This window comes from Hyla sarda, chromosome 3, assembly GCF_029499605.1.
Source record: "Hyla sarda isolate aHylSar1 chromosome 3, aHylSar1.hap1, whole genome shotgun sequence".
Classification (NCBI taxonomy): domain Eukaryota; kingdom Metazoa; phylum Chordata; class Amphibia; order Anura; family Hylidae; genus Hyla; species Hyla sarda.
Window position 1 is genome coordinate 343,167,198 of NC_079191.1, and position 14,884 is coordinate 343,182,081.

At 39.8% G+C, this 14,884-nt stretch overlaps 1 protein-coding gene across 2 annotated transcripts in view; it reads left to right on the forward strand.

Moving 5' to 3' along the window:
- CRIM1 (cysteine rich transmembrane BMP regulator 1) overlaps positions 1–14,884 on the forward strand; it is a 769,789-nt gene that overhangs the window by 323,814 nt on the left and 431,091 nt on the right. Inside the window, exon 3 of one of the 2 annotated variants that reach the window (XM_056567416.1) lies at positions 2,967–3,209. The exons of the other annotated variant lie outside the window; for it this stretch is intronic. Coding sequence (XP_056423391.1) covers positions 2,967–3,209 — 243 coding nt within the window. The remainder of the gene's footprint in view (positions 1–2,966; positions 3,210–14,884) is intronic. 2 annotated transcript variants of the gene reach the window in all.

Sequence of the window (14,884 nt, forward strand, 5' to 3'; positions counted from 1 at the left end):
AAAATTGCATTATTACTTGCTGAAAATATTAGATAAAAAAAAAAAAAAAAATATGATAAACAGATACTGTGCACTCAGTCTTCAGACCTTTAGACTTTTTTTTTTTTTTCATTTTGTTATGCCATAATTTTGTTGAATTTAACACAAGGCTAACGTTTTTCCAGATACCCCATAAAGTGTGTGAATTTTTGCCAGAAGTTTTAGCTAATGTGTAATCTAAAATTTTGCATGGACCTAAGTATTGAGACTCTTTATTCAGTACTTAGTTGAAGCACCTTTGACCAGGATTACAGCCTCCAGTCTATTGGGATATTATGCCTTAAGGTTTCTCTGTGGATTCTCTTAAGCTCTGCCAGGTTGGATGGAAACTGTCGGTGGACAACCATTTTCAGGTCTCTCTAGAGATATTTGATTGGAATCAAGTCAGGGCTCTGGATGCGACACTCATGAACATTCACAAAGTTGTCCTTAAGCCACCCCTGTGTTGTCTTGGCTGTGTGCTTAGGGTCATTGCCATGTTGGAAGGTAAACCTTTGTCCCAATCTGATGGCCAAAGTGCTTTGGTTCAAATTTTCATTTAAGCTATGTTTGTACGTTGGTCAAGGTTGAAGGGAAGCTGATAGGAGCAATCGCCCTGTCCCAGCTGCTAAAAAACACCCCTACAGCATAATGCGGCCAACTGTAGGCATTGGGCAGGTGGTAAGCAGTTCCTGGTTCTCTCCAGACATGACACTTAGAATTGAGGGCAGAAAGTAAAAACATTTCAGACCAGAAAATTTTGTTCCTCACAGTCTGAGTTTTGGAGTGCTGCAGTGATGGTTGGCCTTCTAAAGACAGGGGTGTGTCTTTCTTTCCTAATCATGTCCAATCAACAGGAGTTTACCACAGGCAAGTCAATAAATGGGAAATCTCCAGAGCTAAATTTCAAGTGTCATAGCAAAGGGTCTGAATGCTTATACCCATTGGAAATTTTAGTTTTTCCTTTTATTATTTGCTAAAGATTCTAGGATTCTGTTTTCACCTCGTTGAGATGTGGTATTGAGTGAAAAATGATGGTGGAAACATATTTAAGCATAAGGCTGCAACAAAACAAAATGTAATAAAAGTGAAAGGGTCTGTAAACATTCCTAATGCAGTACATGTAAAAAGATGGGCCACCATAGATCTCTTGTCATATGCATGTCTTTCTGGAATGTGAAGGGTAAAGAGACCTTTTTGGTGCATCTTGCCTTTTTGCAAGTGTGTTCTGTGCCGCTAGCTTTGCTGACATAAGCAGGTTCTCCGTCAAGGGCACAGCATACACTTGTTAAACCTTTTAACCTGTGAGGTAGATTCTATTAGCATATATATTGCTATGACCATCATTATTAATATTAATGACTTACGGTATGACTGTTTGCACCCATCAATAGCATTAATAGCAAGTTCACACTATAAAATGATCATAATACTTGCCCACACCAGCATAAAAAAGCTGTTTTCATCGTCCAATATTAAGATCTTTTTCTATCAATTTTGAATTAGTCGTCTGCTTTTTTTCATTAAGCTCCCAGCTGCCAACATGAGACACTTTCTAGAGATTACTACAGATTGGAAACCTATTCCCCTATTATATGTTTTACATTGTTTTTATGCTGCTACATTGTAAAACTAGAGTGTTTATAGTGATCAAATCATTTGGTAAAACACGTCTATATTTCAATGACATTATAACCACTTGTGATTGTGGATATCCCGTGGATACTACATTATTGTTAAGCCTATTTTCTGTTGCCTTGACCTAGTATGAAAACGTTATATGACATTATACAGCTGTTACTCTATTACCACAATGTTTGGGGCATACAGTTAGGGTATATGTATGACTAAGGCCCGACGCCAGGGCCGAAACGCGTCACCTGCACCCATGTCTTACATGTACTGAAGTTTTAACGCAATAAAGAGCATTGTTCTGTATCTACCTGCACTGGACATCCTTCTGTGTTTGAATTTGCATATTCAGGCGTTGCCCACACCAGTCCGGGTGCTTCGGGCTTGGGAAGTGAGCTGGATATCACCACACTTTTGTTACCATTCACATGCAGATATCAGACACAGCAATCTATCTGCAACCATACTCATTCTAGAGTCCAGGTTTCATGTATAAGAGCGACATGCTATGACTTAAGCTATGTGTTTAATTTCTTATATAGGTTACCTAGATGTATGCTTAAAAAATCCTATATAAAAATATTAGTTCTGGCTTTGCCTTATGATGGGTCGTGCATAGGCTTAGCGGAAAATCCTGTCTTAGTAAACTCGAAATCAATGTGCAAGCTCTTAAAGGTTATTCTTAAATGCGGTCACCTTTTTATTTATTTATTTATTTATTTTTTATTTGTTGAGACCATTTTTTTTTATTGTCCAGGGAAACTTAAAGGTATATAACAGGATAATTTTGGATTATCCCATCTAAATGTATCCCTCTGACATGGCCCATAAATGATGTGTGAATAGAGCAATAAGTTGGCCATACACATTAGATAGCTATCCTATCTCTCCCAGTTACCCCATTGCATACACTCTCAGCCTAGAAAGCATGTGTTTTCAGTTGGCAGATGGGATAAGCCACTAACAGATGGTTTATGGCAATGGCTTATCTTCCCTGAGAACAAAAAGATAAGACCTGTTGAAATTCAATTGCCCAATCCATTACCTTCCTGACATCATCTATGAGGGGAAAGTCTGAAGGCCCCCATACACATAAGATGGCTATCTGCGTTTTTCACATTTTTTTTTTTTTATTTTTTTTTATTTTGATAATTGTGCACATGGGAATTCACTAATCAAAATGAAAATAGAATATTAAAACGGAACAAAAATGCACGATATAAATTCAGCATAAGGCCAAATATAAATAGAAGTCACTTTTTTAAGTTAGATTATAATCAGCTAGATAATGCAGTCTTTATAATCTTTCATTGCAGAAGAAAAGCCAGATTGCTCTACAGCTCGATGTGAAGTGCAGTTTTCACCACGTTGTGCAGAAGACTCAGTCCTCATTGAAGGCTACGCTCCCCCTGGCGAATGTTGTCCTCTCCCCAGCCGATGTGTGTGCAACCCAGCAGGATGCTTGCGAAAAGTCTGCCAGCCAGGCTACCTAAACATTGTTGTGTCCAAAGCATCAGGCAAGCCAGGGGAGTGTTGCGACCTCTACGAATGCAAACCAGGTAAAGTAGGTTTCTTGTTACTCAGCCCCTTGTCACAAATCAATTTTCTTCTTTGTACTGTATACAGAGGAAGGCTTCAGTAATGGCAAAATCAACATCACCGCCAACACCTCCTGAATTATCCAGCTCACACTAAAGTACTTGTGACTGTTTAAATAGAGTTGTTATGCACGTTTCTTTCAGCATTCACATAACCTCCTTAAGGTGTGATTTTTGCTAATGAAAAGTGTCAGGAGTTTACTACACAATAATATGTACCCTATTTGGTTTTTATGTAACTCGCATTGTCCTTTTACCATTGCAATCGCATTTAACCTGGTGCTAAAATGCTAAATTACTAAATGTAAAGTTGATTTTGCAGCATTTATTGTAGAAGCTAAGGCTTAAACACACAGTGTTTGTAGAGTTTCAAGGTAAAAGGCTTTTGCATTTACCGGGAAAAAGAGAACACTCTCAAATTTACACTTTAGACCCTGGTATGTAGCTTTATAAATGGCTCATAATAACAACTGCTTTTATACTCATAAACAATGGCGACTTTAATAAAAGGGTTTAATAAAAATGGTGTATAACTGTTGGGACCACAAAATGAAATGACATTAAATCTATTACTACAATCTGCACTTTCAGAAATACAAATGGCCACAATCAAAATTGTGTGTGTATATGTGTGTGTGTATATATATATATATATATATATATATATATATATATATATATATAAATATATTCACATACACAGAGAGAGATATCTGTAAGTGTGTAGTGTTTCCAATTTGATTATTGCAATAAAAAATCCATATACAGTGGTCCCTCAACATACAATATTAATTGGTTCCAGAAGGAGTTGGTCCAGCCAGGCTCAATCAAATGAAGAGCCACAGACCTGGAATGAAGCAGATGTAAGTCTTCAGACTACCTCTACAGTGGATCCCGCAATCCACCTTCCCCCTCCCACCCGCGATTGCGCAGCAGGGGGGGGGATCCACCCCACTGGACCACCAGGGAGTGTTTTAAGGTCGCTTTATTTGCCACTGTCAGCATTAACGATAATGGTCTAAAGGGTTAATGGCCGCCCGCGGCAATCGCAGCATATCTGCTAGTAACCCTGGCTCCCAGCTACAGGAATCAGCTGGGGTCCGGCTGGTATTGGGCGGGCTTAAGTAAGGAGCCTGCGCTTCTTTATGGAATGTGGGAAAATAGGGCTATTATTTTGGCCTTTGTTTATATTCCTCCACCTTTTAGAGTGGGTGTTCTGAGGGATCTCGTGAGTTACAGCGAAAGGAAGACACATGCGGCATTATGGATAGTTGGAGATATGAATAATGTAATGGACCCTAGTATGGACAGATACAAACTAGGTAGGAATGCAGGGGGGAGTGAAACAGCATTGGCGAGGTACTGTGGAGAGATGAATTGGGTTGATGGGTGGCGGAAACTAAACCCAGGAATAAGACAGTACTCATGCTTTAGTACTTCATATAACACTGCTTCCCGAATTGATCTATGTCTTTGTGATAAGAATGCGATGACCTGGACCAGTAGGGTGCAGTATAGAGCTAAAACCCTATCGGACCATTGTCCAGTGGTGGTGGAAATTGGAGGTAAGGCAATGGGTGGGAAAAGGTTGGGCTTTCGGCTCAACCCCCACTGGATAGAATTAGTGGGAGACCAGGACTGGTTTAGACAGGAAATAGAAGCAGAGTCCTCAGATAGTATGGGATGCCATGAAGGCATTCTTGAGGGGCCTATATATAGGGCGAATTAATAAAAAGAAAAAGGAATTTGCCCAGGAAGAATCAATGCTGAATAGCAAAGTGGCAACATTAGAAGCAGGGATAGATGAGGATATTGGGGGTGAACAGCTGTTAGAATTGAAGGCAGCCCAAGAGGAATACAAAGAATATCTACTTAAAAAAGCACAAAATAAACTATTCTTTAGTGGGCAATTACATTTTTTTGAGAAAGGGAAACCAAATAAGACATTGTCAAGATTACTTAAAAATCAAGGTGAGGAATGTGGTATTATTGCTTTGAGGAGGGTGGATGGTAGTATAACCACAGAAAGAGAAGAAATAGCTAAAATGGTTAGCTCTTTTTTTCTCCAATCTCTATATAGGTAGCAATATTAATAGGGCTGACGTAGTGGAATTCTTGAGAGGAATTAATATTCCAAGTCTAACAGAGGATGCCAGGGATTCTTTGGAGGACCCAATCTCCCTCCAGGAATTGGAGGAAGCTTTGGCATCAATTCAAGGGAATACATCCCCTGGGTCCGATGGTATTCCATTCCAGATATATAGGATATATTCAACCCTACTACTTCCAAAACTGCTGGGTATCATTAATGAATCCTGGAGGGGGGGGGGGGGGTGTTCTCCCTAAATCAATGTGTGAGGCTAACATCAGACTTATTAGGAAAAAATATAAAGATCCTTTGGACTTTGGTTCATATCGTCCCATCTCCTTGCTTAATACGGATATAAAGATAATAGCGAAGGTATTGGCAAGGAGATTAGATAAAGTAGTGGAGGTAGTGGTGGGGAGAGACCAGGGGGGATTTGGGTCAGGAAGAACGGTCCACGACAATATCCACCAGGTATATGAGGCAATCCAGAGTGGATCATTAATAATGATTAGGTATACTTTTCAGATGTAAATAAGTATAAGTATGGCTATATGGCCTCTTTTTGACTGGTGCTGTTATGTATATCTGAATTGTACACTGTAGTTTTATAAATTTTATTATTAAAAGAAATAAAAGATTAAAAAAAAAAAAAAAAAAAAGAGCCCGCGCCATACACTCGTTTTGGTCTCCTTGGACAGCAACTGGTTAAATCTGGTGGCAGCGGTGGCCCTGTCACACAGCAGCATCATATGTTGACGCTGCTTTCAGCATACGATAGGCCATCGTATGTTGAAACTATCATATGTCAGGACCATTGTATGTGGGGGGACCACTATATATCAAGAATTTGGAACAATCCATTCATAGTACAGGCTTTTCAATATTCATTATAATGTGTGTGAAGCATCCGAACTATGATAATGGTAAACACCTCTTTCCACTGGCATGCATTCTGGGCCCAAGCATTTTTTCATTTTTCCATTGTAGCTTTTCAATGGCCTTAAAGGGGTTATCCAGGAAAAAAAATTTTTTTATATATCAACCGGCTCCAGAAAGTTAAACAGATTTGTAAATGACTTCTATTAAAAAATCTTAATCCTTTCAGTACTTATGAGCTTCTGAAGTTAAGGTTGTTCTTTTCTGTCTATGTGCTCTCTGATGACACGTGTCTCAGGAACCGCCCAGTTTAGAAAAGTTTTGCTATGGGGATTTGCTTCTAAACTGGGCGGTTCCCGAGACACGTGTCATCAGAGAGCACATAGACAGAAAAGAACAACCTTAACTTCAGAAGCTCATAAGTACTGAAAGGATTAAGATTTTTTAATAGAAGTAATTTACAAATCTGTTTAACTTTCTGGAGCCAGTTGATATCTAAAAAAAAAAATTTTTCCTGGATAACCCCTTTAAGTCCTTGCACAGGAGACTTGCACCGCCTTATTCTAGCCCCGTCATAAAAACATGGCAGTCTAGAATAGGACTTCTTATGATGATGTAAAAGAAACATACTGTCTGCTGTAGAAAAGTGTATCGGTGGTCATTAATTGGGATACAAAAAAAGCTCCACAATAAAAATATACCGGCAAATTTACTATTTCATATGTGACAAAAACTGTCTTGCATGAGTTGCACCATATTTATTATATGTTTTAGACACACTCTTGACAATGTAAGTTGCATAGTGAGAGAGGAGATGCATGCTGGGAGTTTGTAGTTTTGCAACAGCTGGAGCCACACTCGTTTGGGAGCACTGCAATAGACTATGTCAGGTTAGACAAAAGTGTCTAAAGATGCCCTTAATTTATCAAACGACACAAGCCACTGTGATAAACTTGGTGCATTCTCTGGGTGAAGACTCCGTCTGGGTAATGCCAGTCCCCATAGATGTATCCCTTGCAGTATTCTGCCAAGAGAAAGAACATGTCCATTCTTTCAGCTGAGGAATTTTAGCAGCGGACAGCTCTGCTGGTGAAATTCTTTAGTTCACAATGTGCAGTGGAATCTCATTGACAGCAATAGGACTGCTGCACGGGAATGTCCAAGCAGAATTTCAACGTTCGGAAATTCTATAATGTGAACATTCTCTTAGGCTAGGTTTCCACACAGGGTTTCTTCTGGCACTTTTTTGGGGAAAACCGCCACTGCAGTTTTTGAGCCAAAGTCAGAAGTGGATCCAGTTGGAACGAGAAGCATAAATTAGTCCTTCCTTTATACTTCTAATTCCTTTTAAATATACTTCAAGCGTTGGCTAAAATACTGCAGTGACAGTTTTCCAAAAACACCAGAAAAAATCCTGTGTGGAAACCTAAGGGTATGTTCACACTGAGGAATTGGAGAGGAATTTCCACGAGTAATTCTGCTTGCTTTTTCCTCTCCAAATCATTCAGCAGTGAAATCCCCATAGAGTTGTGCAGAATTTCTGCCCCTCAGTTCACACTGAGGAATTTCCTCAAGCAGAATTCTGATGAGGAAGTCTGTTCCGCTTGAAGAAAGAACATGTTCTTTCTTCCAGGCGGAATCAGCGTAGTTCTCCCATAGAGATCAATGTTATATATTTTTTTTCAGTCAGAAGCATTTCCACGCGGAATTTCCGCATGAAAAAAAGAGGAGTATTTATGAATAAAAAAAATACATATATTACGCCCACTCTCCACCCACTTTTTATTCAGCAGCCATTTTGAGATTCTCATTTCTGATTTTGTGACTGTACTCAGAGTCTGTGAATAATCTCTCTGAGAAAAACGCAAAAATTTTCACCAAAAATGAGTGGAAACGCCCCTGAAAATCAGTCTGTGGAAATGGCCGCTGGAACTCCTCCCACTCTTCCTCCTCTTCTCCTCCGCATGAAACCTGCATTTCCGTGCGGAATTCCGCGCAGAATTCCGCGCGGTTTCCATGCAGAATCGCTGCTAATTCTGAGCGGAAAAAAACCTGTATTTTGGGGTGGAAATCTTCAGCATGATTTCCACCCCAATTCCTCAGTGTGAACATACACTTAGACTGCTAAAACAAAACACAGTTCGGATTGTTCACCATAATTATAAATAAGATCAACTCCAGGTCTAAACAGGTACAGAGGACAGCTGTGCTCTGACGTCCGACACCAGCACGAAAATGGCACAAATGTAGACACAAGTGCCTACAGCTATTCTGATCTTTGTCCAAGGAAAGAACCTAATGAAGAGCATTAGTATGTATGCCAAAAAGAAAGAAATAACCCTGGAAACCTAAGAGCACCATTTTTTTTTTTTTTTTAAACCAAAACCAAGCATGAGTAAAACATTTTTTTTGCAACTCAATCCTGTCTTGGAATCCCGACTCCTATCTACTACAATATTATAGGGGTACTCAAGATGCTTGCAGATTCAAGCTATAGACATCCAATATGCAAACAACAGAATCCAGCACTCAGCTCAGTTGAAATATAAAATAAAGATAGAAATTTTAGCCAAGTTAAAGCTGAATTCTTCTGTTTGCATATTGCATTCTCAGAGTACGTTCACACTCACAGTATCTGCTGCATATTTTGTGAAGCAGATCATGTATGTGTGAACGTACCCTTAGACTGTCTATTGTAAGCTTACACTAAGTCTAATTATACAGATTTATTTATTCAACACCCCAGTTGATTGTTGTTTTACATCTATCTTGCTTATATACAAATCCTCACCATTGTCACTGTTGTTGGTGACTGTAACTTGTGACATCCGGCTGAAAAATGTGATTCTCCCCAGCTGGGCAAGAACTGAATGAAATAATCATCAAATACCTGGAAAGATGGAAAAAAATCTGAGAGGGCTTAACAGCTGACAATTCTCAGAGGAGAGCTTGTTGTTTATTATGTACAATTAGACATTATATCATATAGCACGATATGCGAAGCAATTTGATATCATTTTCTTGGGAAAGTTCAGCTTCTCCTGCTTTATAACATGCTGTATGTAAATAGGACGCCATGATCAAAGTGACAGATTCACATTAAAGAAAGACTTAAAGGGGTACTCCGGTGCTTACACATCTGATCCCCTATCCAAAGGATAGGGGATAAGATGCCTGATCGCGGGAGTCCCGCCGCTGGGGACGCCCACGATTAAGCACGCGGCACCCCGTTTGTAATCAGTCCCCGGAGCGTGTTCGCTCCGGGTATGATTACGCTCGACCGCAGAGCCGGCGGCGTGTGACGTCACGCCCCCGTGTGACGTCATGCTCCGCCCCTCAATGCAAGCCTACGGGAGGGGGCGTGATACCTACCACGCCCCCTCCCATAGGCTTGCATTGCGAGGTGGAGTGTGACGTCACACACTGCTCACCCTGTAGTCGCCTGTAACCAGACCCGGAGCGAACACGCTCCGTGGACTGATTACAAACAGGGTGCCGCGTGCATGATCCCGGGGGTCCCCAGCGGCGGGACTCCCGCGATCAGGCATCTTATCCCCTATCCTTTGGATAGGGGATAAGATGTGTAAGCACCAGAGTACCCCTTTTAAACAGTCAACCAATATTGCTAGATTATTGGTGACCTGTAGAGTTTGTCCTACAGCCAAATCATTAAAGGGGTACTCCAATGGAAAACATTTTTATATGTGTGTATATATAATATATTAACTGATGCCAGAAAGTTAAACTGATTTGTAAATTACTTCTATTAAAAAGTCTTAATCCTTCTAGTACTTATCAAGAACTTCATGTGGAACATACAGCAGCTGATAAGTACTGGAAGGGTTAAGATTTTGTAATAAAAGTAATTTACAAATCTGTTTAACTTTCTGGCACCAGTTAATGTTTTCCCAGTGGAGTAACCCTTTAATCCCTGTGGATTTAGATCTTTACAGAGGAAGCTGAAGAGTGATGCTGTGGTGGACGATTGGTTATATGACTTTGCTTATTTTCAGTAAATATTAGGAAAATCTAGGCACCTAAATGTGAGCAGATAGACTATTATTTATTAAATAGAGGTAGGCTGCAATCCATAAATACTTAAGTGTGTATACATCAACCTACCCATCTATGTGATAACTGGCTGTGAAGTAATATGGTACATTCACACATGCCCATTTTACTTAGTATTCCATCTGGATTTGTTTATCTGTGGTTTACAGATGAAAAGTTGAAGTCACTGCTAGCGAGACATCACATGTGCGTCTAATTTCATATACAGACAGACATCTATCTCATGTCAGCACAAGCTTTCCTAAGTAATGGCCGTGTGCAATGAAGACGGGAGCTGGGTGCCAAGCTTCCCTGCCTCTGTCCTCTATGCCGCGCTATGCCTGCCCATTTTTGTACATATCCCTTGCTCCAATGATATGATAAAGAATATGTCCTTACATAATCTGCAACTGTGTTAACAGTGTTAGATAATGTAGGGATACACCATTGACAGGGGGAGTGACAATATCTAATTGTCACATTTTTATTCCCTTACTATTATAGTTTAACATTACAACCTGAAATCTTTGCTTCCTTCCGTTTGTTTTCATGCTTTCGTGTTCTGTTACAATGTCATCCTGCTAACTTGTGTTGACATTTACTTAAGGCATGTGATAGAAGTGATTGACCCGTAACAGAAGATCAGCACAATGCAGAATTCTTCCTTGTTTCTTTAAGTTATATAAGCATTTACATGGGATTTCTGACAGGTCCTCTTAAAGTCATATTGATCTGATTTCCTCAAAAATCTGATGTAGAGATTTGGTATATCCAATGATGGAAGATCATGACTTTTATAAGATTTGGGATGCCATACTCCCATAAACAAGTACTTGGAAGTTAACTAGGTGGAGGAAAACTTTTGAAGATTGCCGTTTCTCAGCGTGCCTTCAAGTTCACAGTTTCTCTGAAGCACTGAAATGTGTGTGATGTTTTTTTTTCACTCTCTGATGTTTTTCTATGGATTGCTAGCACATTAATTCACAGCTATAGATGCTATCACAGTGAATACCAAATGAGTCAATAGCAATACTAAGCATCAGTTCCTTGCATTGTTAGCTAATTTTGAGCCTGTTCACATCTGTATTGCTATTTATGTTGTTCTGTCCCGTCATTGTACTAGAAAAAGAAAATAAAACCAGTGCCGGATCCATAAAATGACAGCAAAGAACCTGTTGACCATATTGTGGTCTGTTGGGTTTCTGTCTTGTGTCCATCATTTTACCACATAGATTTGTGCTGTTATACTGCACAATTTGGTTTGCAGAATCTCTGACACCGATATGAATAGTTAGGGTATGTTCACACTACGGAATTCTGCGGCGGAAATCCACAAGCGGAATTCTGCAGTGTGAACTTAACATTAGCGTGAATGGGTCTCCTCGGCACCCGTTCACACTGCAGAATTTCAGCAGCTCCGCCGAAGTTCCGCCGCTGAAATTGTTCCGCGCAAAGAAAGAACATGTTCATTCTTTGCGCGGAAGTCCGCGAGCACTGAATAGCCGTCAATGGTGACGGCGCAGTGCCGCGTGGTCCTTCCGCCGCCGCCGGCTGCCAGTCTGAATCTCCGATCGCTGAATTCAGCGGGCAGAAATTCCGTTCACACTCTGTAGTGTGAACATACCCTTAGAGTACTTTCTGCTGTATTGTTCTTGCAGCAGTTTTTGTGTTTTACACAGAAAAAAATAAATGAAACTTACTACGTAAGTTTTATATAATAGCAGAGAAGAATATCGAGATCAGGGTGTGCATGCTGCAAATTATATTTTCTTTGCATGTATAATTTGTTGGCATGTGTCACACTGTGATGGTAATTTTATTTGTCGTCTAAGCTCTCTAATGATACGGACGTCTGTTAGAGCCGGGACGCTGGGATTCTCCCTCTTTCTTCTTCCTCTTTTCTTCTTATACATGTGATCCACACTGGTTGACAATGGTCACAAGACTAAAGCTCACTTCATAGGCTATCTCATCTGAATCTCAATGTAATCATCTCAATCAGGGTGAATTGAATCCCAGTGACTCCTGTTATAGTTTTATGAAAAAGGAAACAGAGGGCAGCATTTACACATCATTTTGCTTTATTAACTCAAACTCCTATATCTGGAAGAAGTGCTGTTGCGTTTTTTATAATGATAATTTTATTTTTGTCTAATTTCCAGACTGTAAACCAAAATATATAGCTTGCTCATAGATATTCAGGACACCTACTGTGAACTGAAAATTTAATGGCTCTATTTTCTATATAAATATCATTAAAACAGCTATCTGTAGTAGGAGTTGTCATTGTAGGAATGTCAGAATTGACGTTTGAGCAATAAAATTACCTCTATTACCGAATAAGGATAAGATAGATTACAATATTGTGCCTAAAATGTACCTTCTGCTGTATTTGTCTACAAACGGGCAGAAAAGTATGCTGTATTGTACTGTCTTGTAGCCAAGCCATGCCCATTCATTTCAAAGGGTTGAAAGTAATTTACTAATGGCTGTGTCCGACCTATTGCTGAGCATATACTATATTTTGTGTGACTTAAAAGTCTGGCTTCCTGCACTATGGTACCCCACAAAATTACCTTCAGTCCATTAGTGAGCACATAATGTAGTCAATAGTAGACTACTTTTGGGCTTTTGAAATCATTGGGCACAGCTTGGTTACACAAAATTATGAGGTGGCATATGATTCTGCTGGTATGTCAAAATATTCAGCAAACTTATGGCATGTAACAAGTGTGAACTTATCCTTAGATTATGAAAATCTTTTAATTGGTATTAGTTACAAAATGCTCTCTCGATATTGCTGTCGTATACTTCTTTCAGTGTTTCTTGGTGTCATTTTGATTTCTTATAAAATCCACCTTACTTCCATTGCTGAATATAAGTCACTTCTAGTGCTCCAGTTCTCATTGGCTAGCCTGCACAGGAGCAGAATTAATTGTCTGTTAATGAGGATCTATTTGAGGATACTGAGCGTGTGTGACCACCGGCACTAGACACATAAAGTGGATGTCCTGAGAGGGCATCAAAAGAGCAACTGGTGGTGCTAAAACAAGTATGTAACAATAACACCACAAAACGTGTTTATTTTTTATTTTTTGTTTAACCTTTTAATGACCGCTGATATGCCTTTTTTTTGGAGGTCATTGAGGGTACTTCTAGTCAGCCCTGTTTTTATGACAAGGCTAGAATTAGCTTTAGCGGCTCTCCTGTGCAGGGATAGCAGGAGCTTGGCCATCAGTTTCATAGCCTAGGCTATAGGCTTCATCTGTACCTAACTGGAGCAAAGAAACCTCCATTTCAGGTTGTTTATTCCTTCACATACCACGGTCAAATTATGACCGATGCATGTAAGGGTTGTCTGTGCGGCACATACATTCTGCATCATCCCTGGCTCCTGCTCTTGTGGAAAACCAAGGCCTGACATGGCTGTGCACAATTGCTGGGTACATTGCTTGTCAGCTGTATGCTGACAGGCTGAATACACTGCGCTAGTTTACTAGTGCAGTGTGTAGTACTAGCAAACTACTAGTTCAACACTGTAAAAATCACTCCGCGATCGCAGCATTGTGTTAACCTGCCTCCCATAAATGGAGAAAATAAACAATCAAAAAGTCATACATATTTCAAAATGGTACCGATAACAATTACTAGTTTCCCCTTAAAAAATGAGTGTTAACATTTGTGCTTTCTGGCAAAAAAAAAAGTAATATGGCGAAACAAATTATTATTGTTGTTTTAATTTTTTTAATGTCTATTATGGCAGTGTACTTGTCAAGCAAAAAGAGTTAATCTAAATTAACTATGAAGATATATGAATCTCAAAATGGTGGAATTAAAAAAAACCCTTATATGGCATTGTACACAGAAAAATTAAAGGGGAACTCAGGCGCTAAGACATCTTATAGGGGATAGGGGATAAGATGCCTGATCGTGGGGGTCCCGCCACTGGGGGACCCCCGTTATCTTTCACACAGCACCCCGTTACCATCAGCCCCTGAAGCATATTCGCTCTGGGTCTGATGACTGCCGATCACGGGGCTGGAGTATTGTGACGTAACGGCCCCGCCCCCCGTGTGACATCATGCTACGCCCCATGTGACATCACGCTCCGCCCCCTCATTTGAGACCATCTGTCTCAAACATGAATACACAATATACTAGAAAGATGATATGGGATGTTGTGTAATTCCTCCTTAAACACAACTCCATGCAACCTTCATGTCAGCCCTTTGTTAGAGTACAATCTTTTATGGCAGTCAGTAGTCCGTCAGTAAATATGTTCAAATGTAAAGTTGACATAATGTAACTCAGTGGTGGGAAAATAGTGAATTGGTTTTCAGATCAGGTTTTCCTATTTCTAAATTCTGGTCATTTTTATGTGCATCTGTGGAAATTGCACCTATAGGAAGTTACTGAAGCACTTGTGTGTGGGTAACTTAGAAGCAGAGTGGATTTTCCTCTTAGGTGAAGTAGCATATTTCTCAGTCTCTTTTTGTTTTTATTATTTTTTTCCGCATCAAGGGTAACATGTCATTGATGGAGAAGTGTTCAGTAAAGAAAAATGATGAGAATGCAAGGCTGTAAGGCTACAAGACTAAGCATTGTTATCCCTACCCATTGA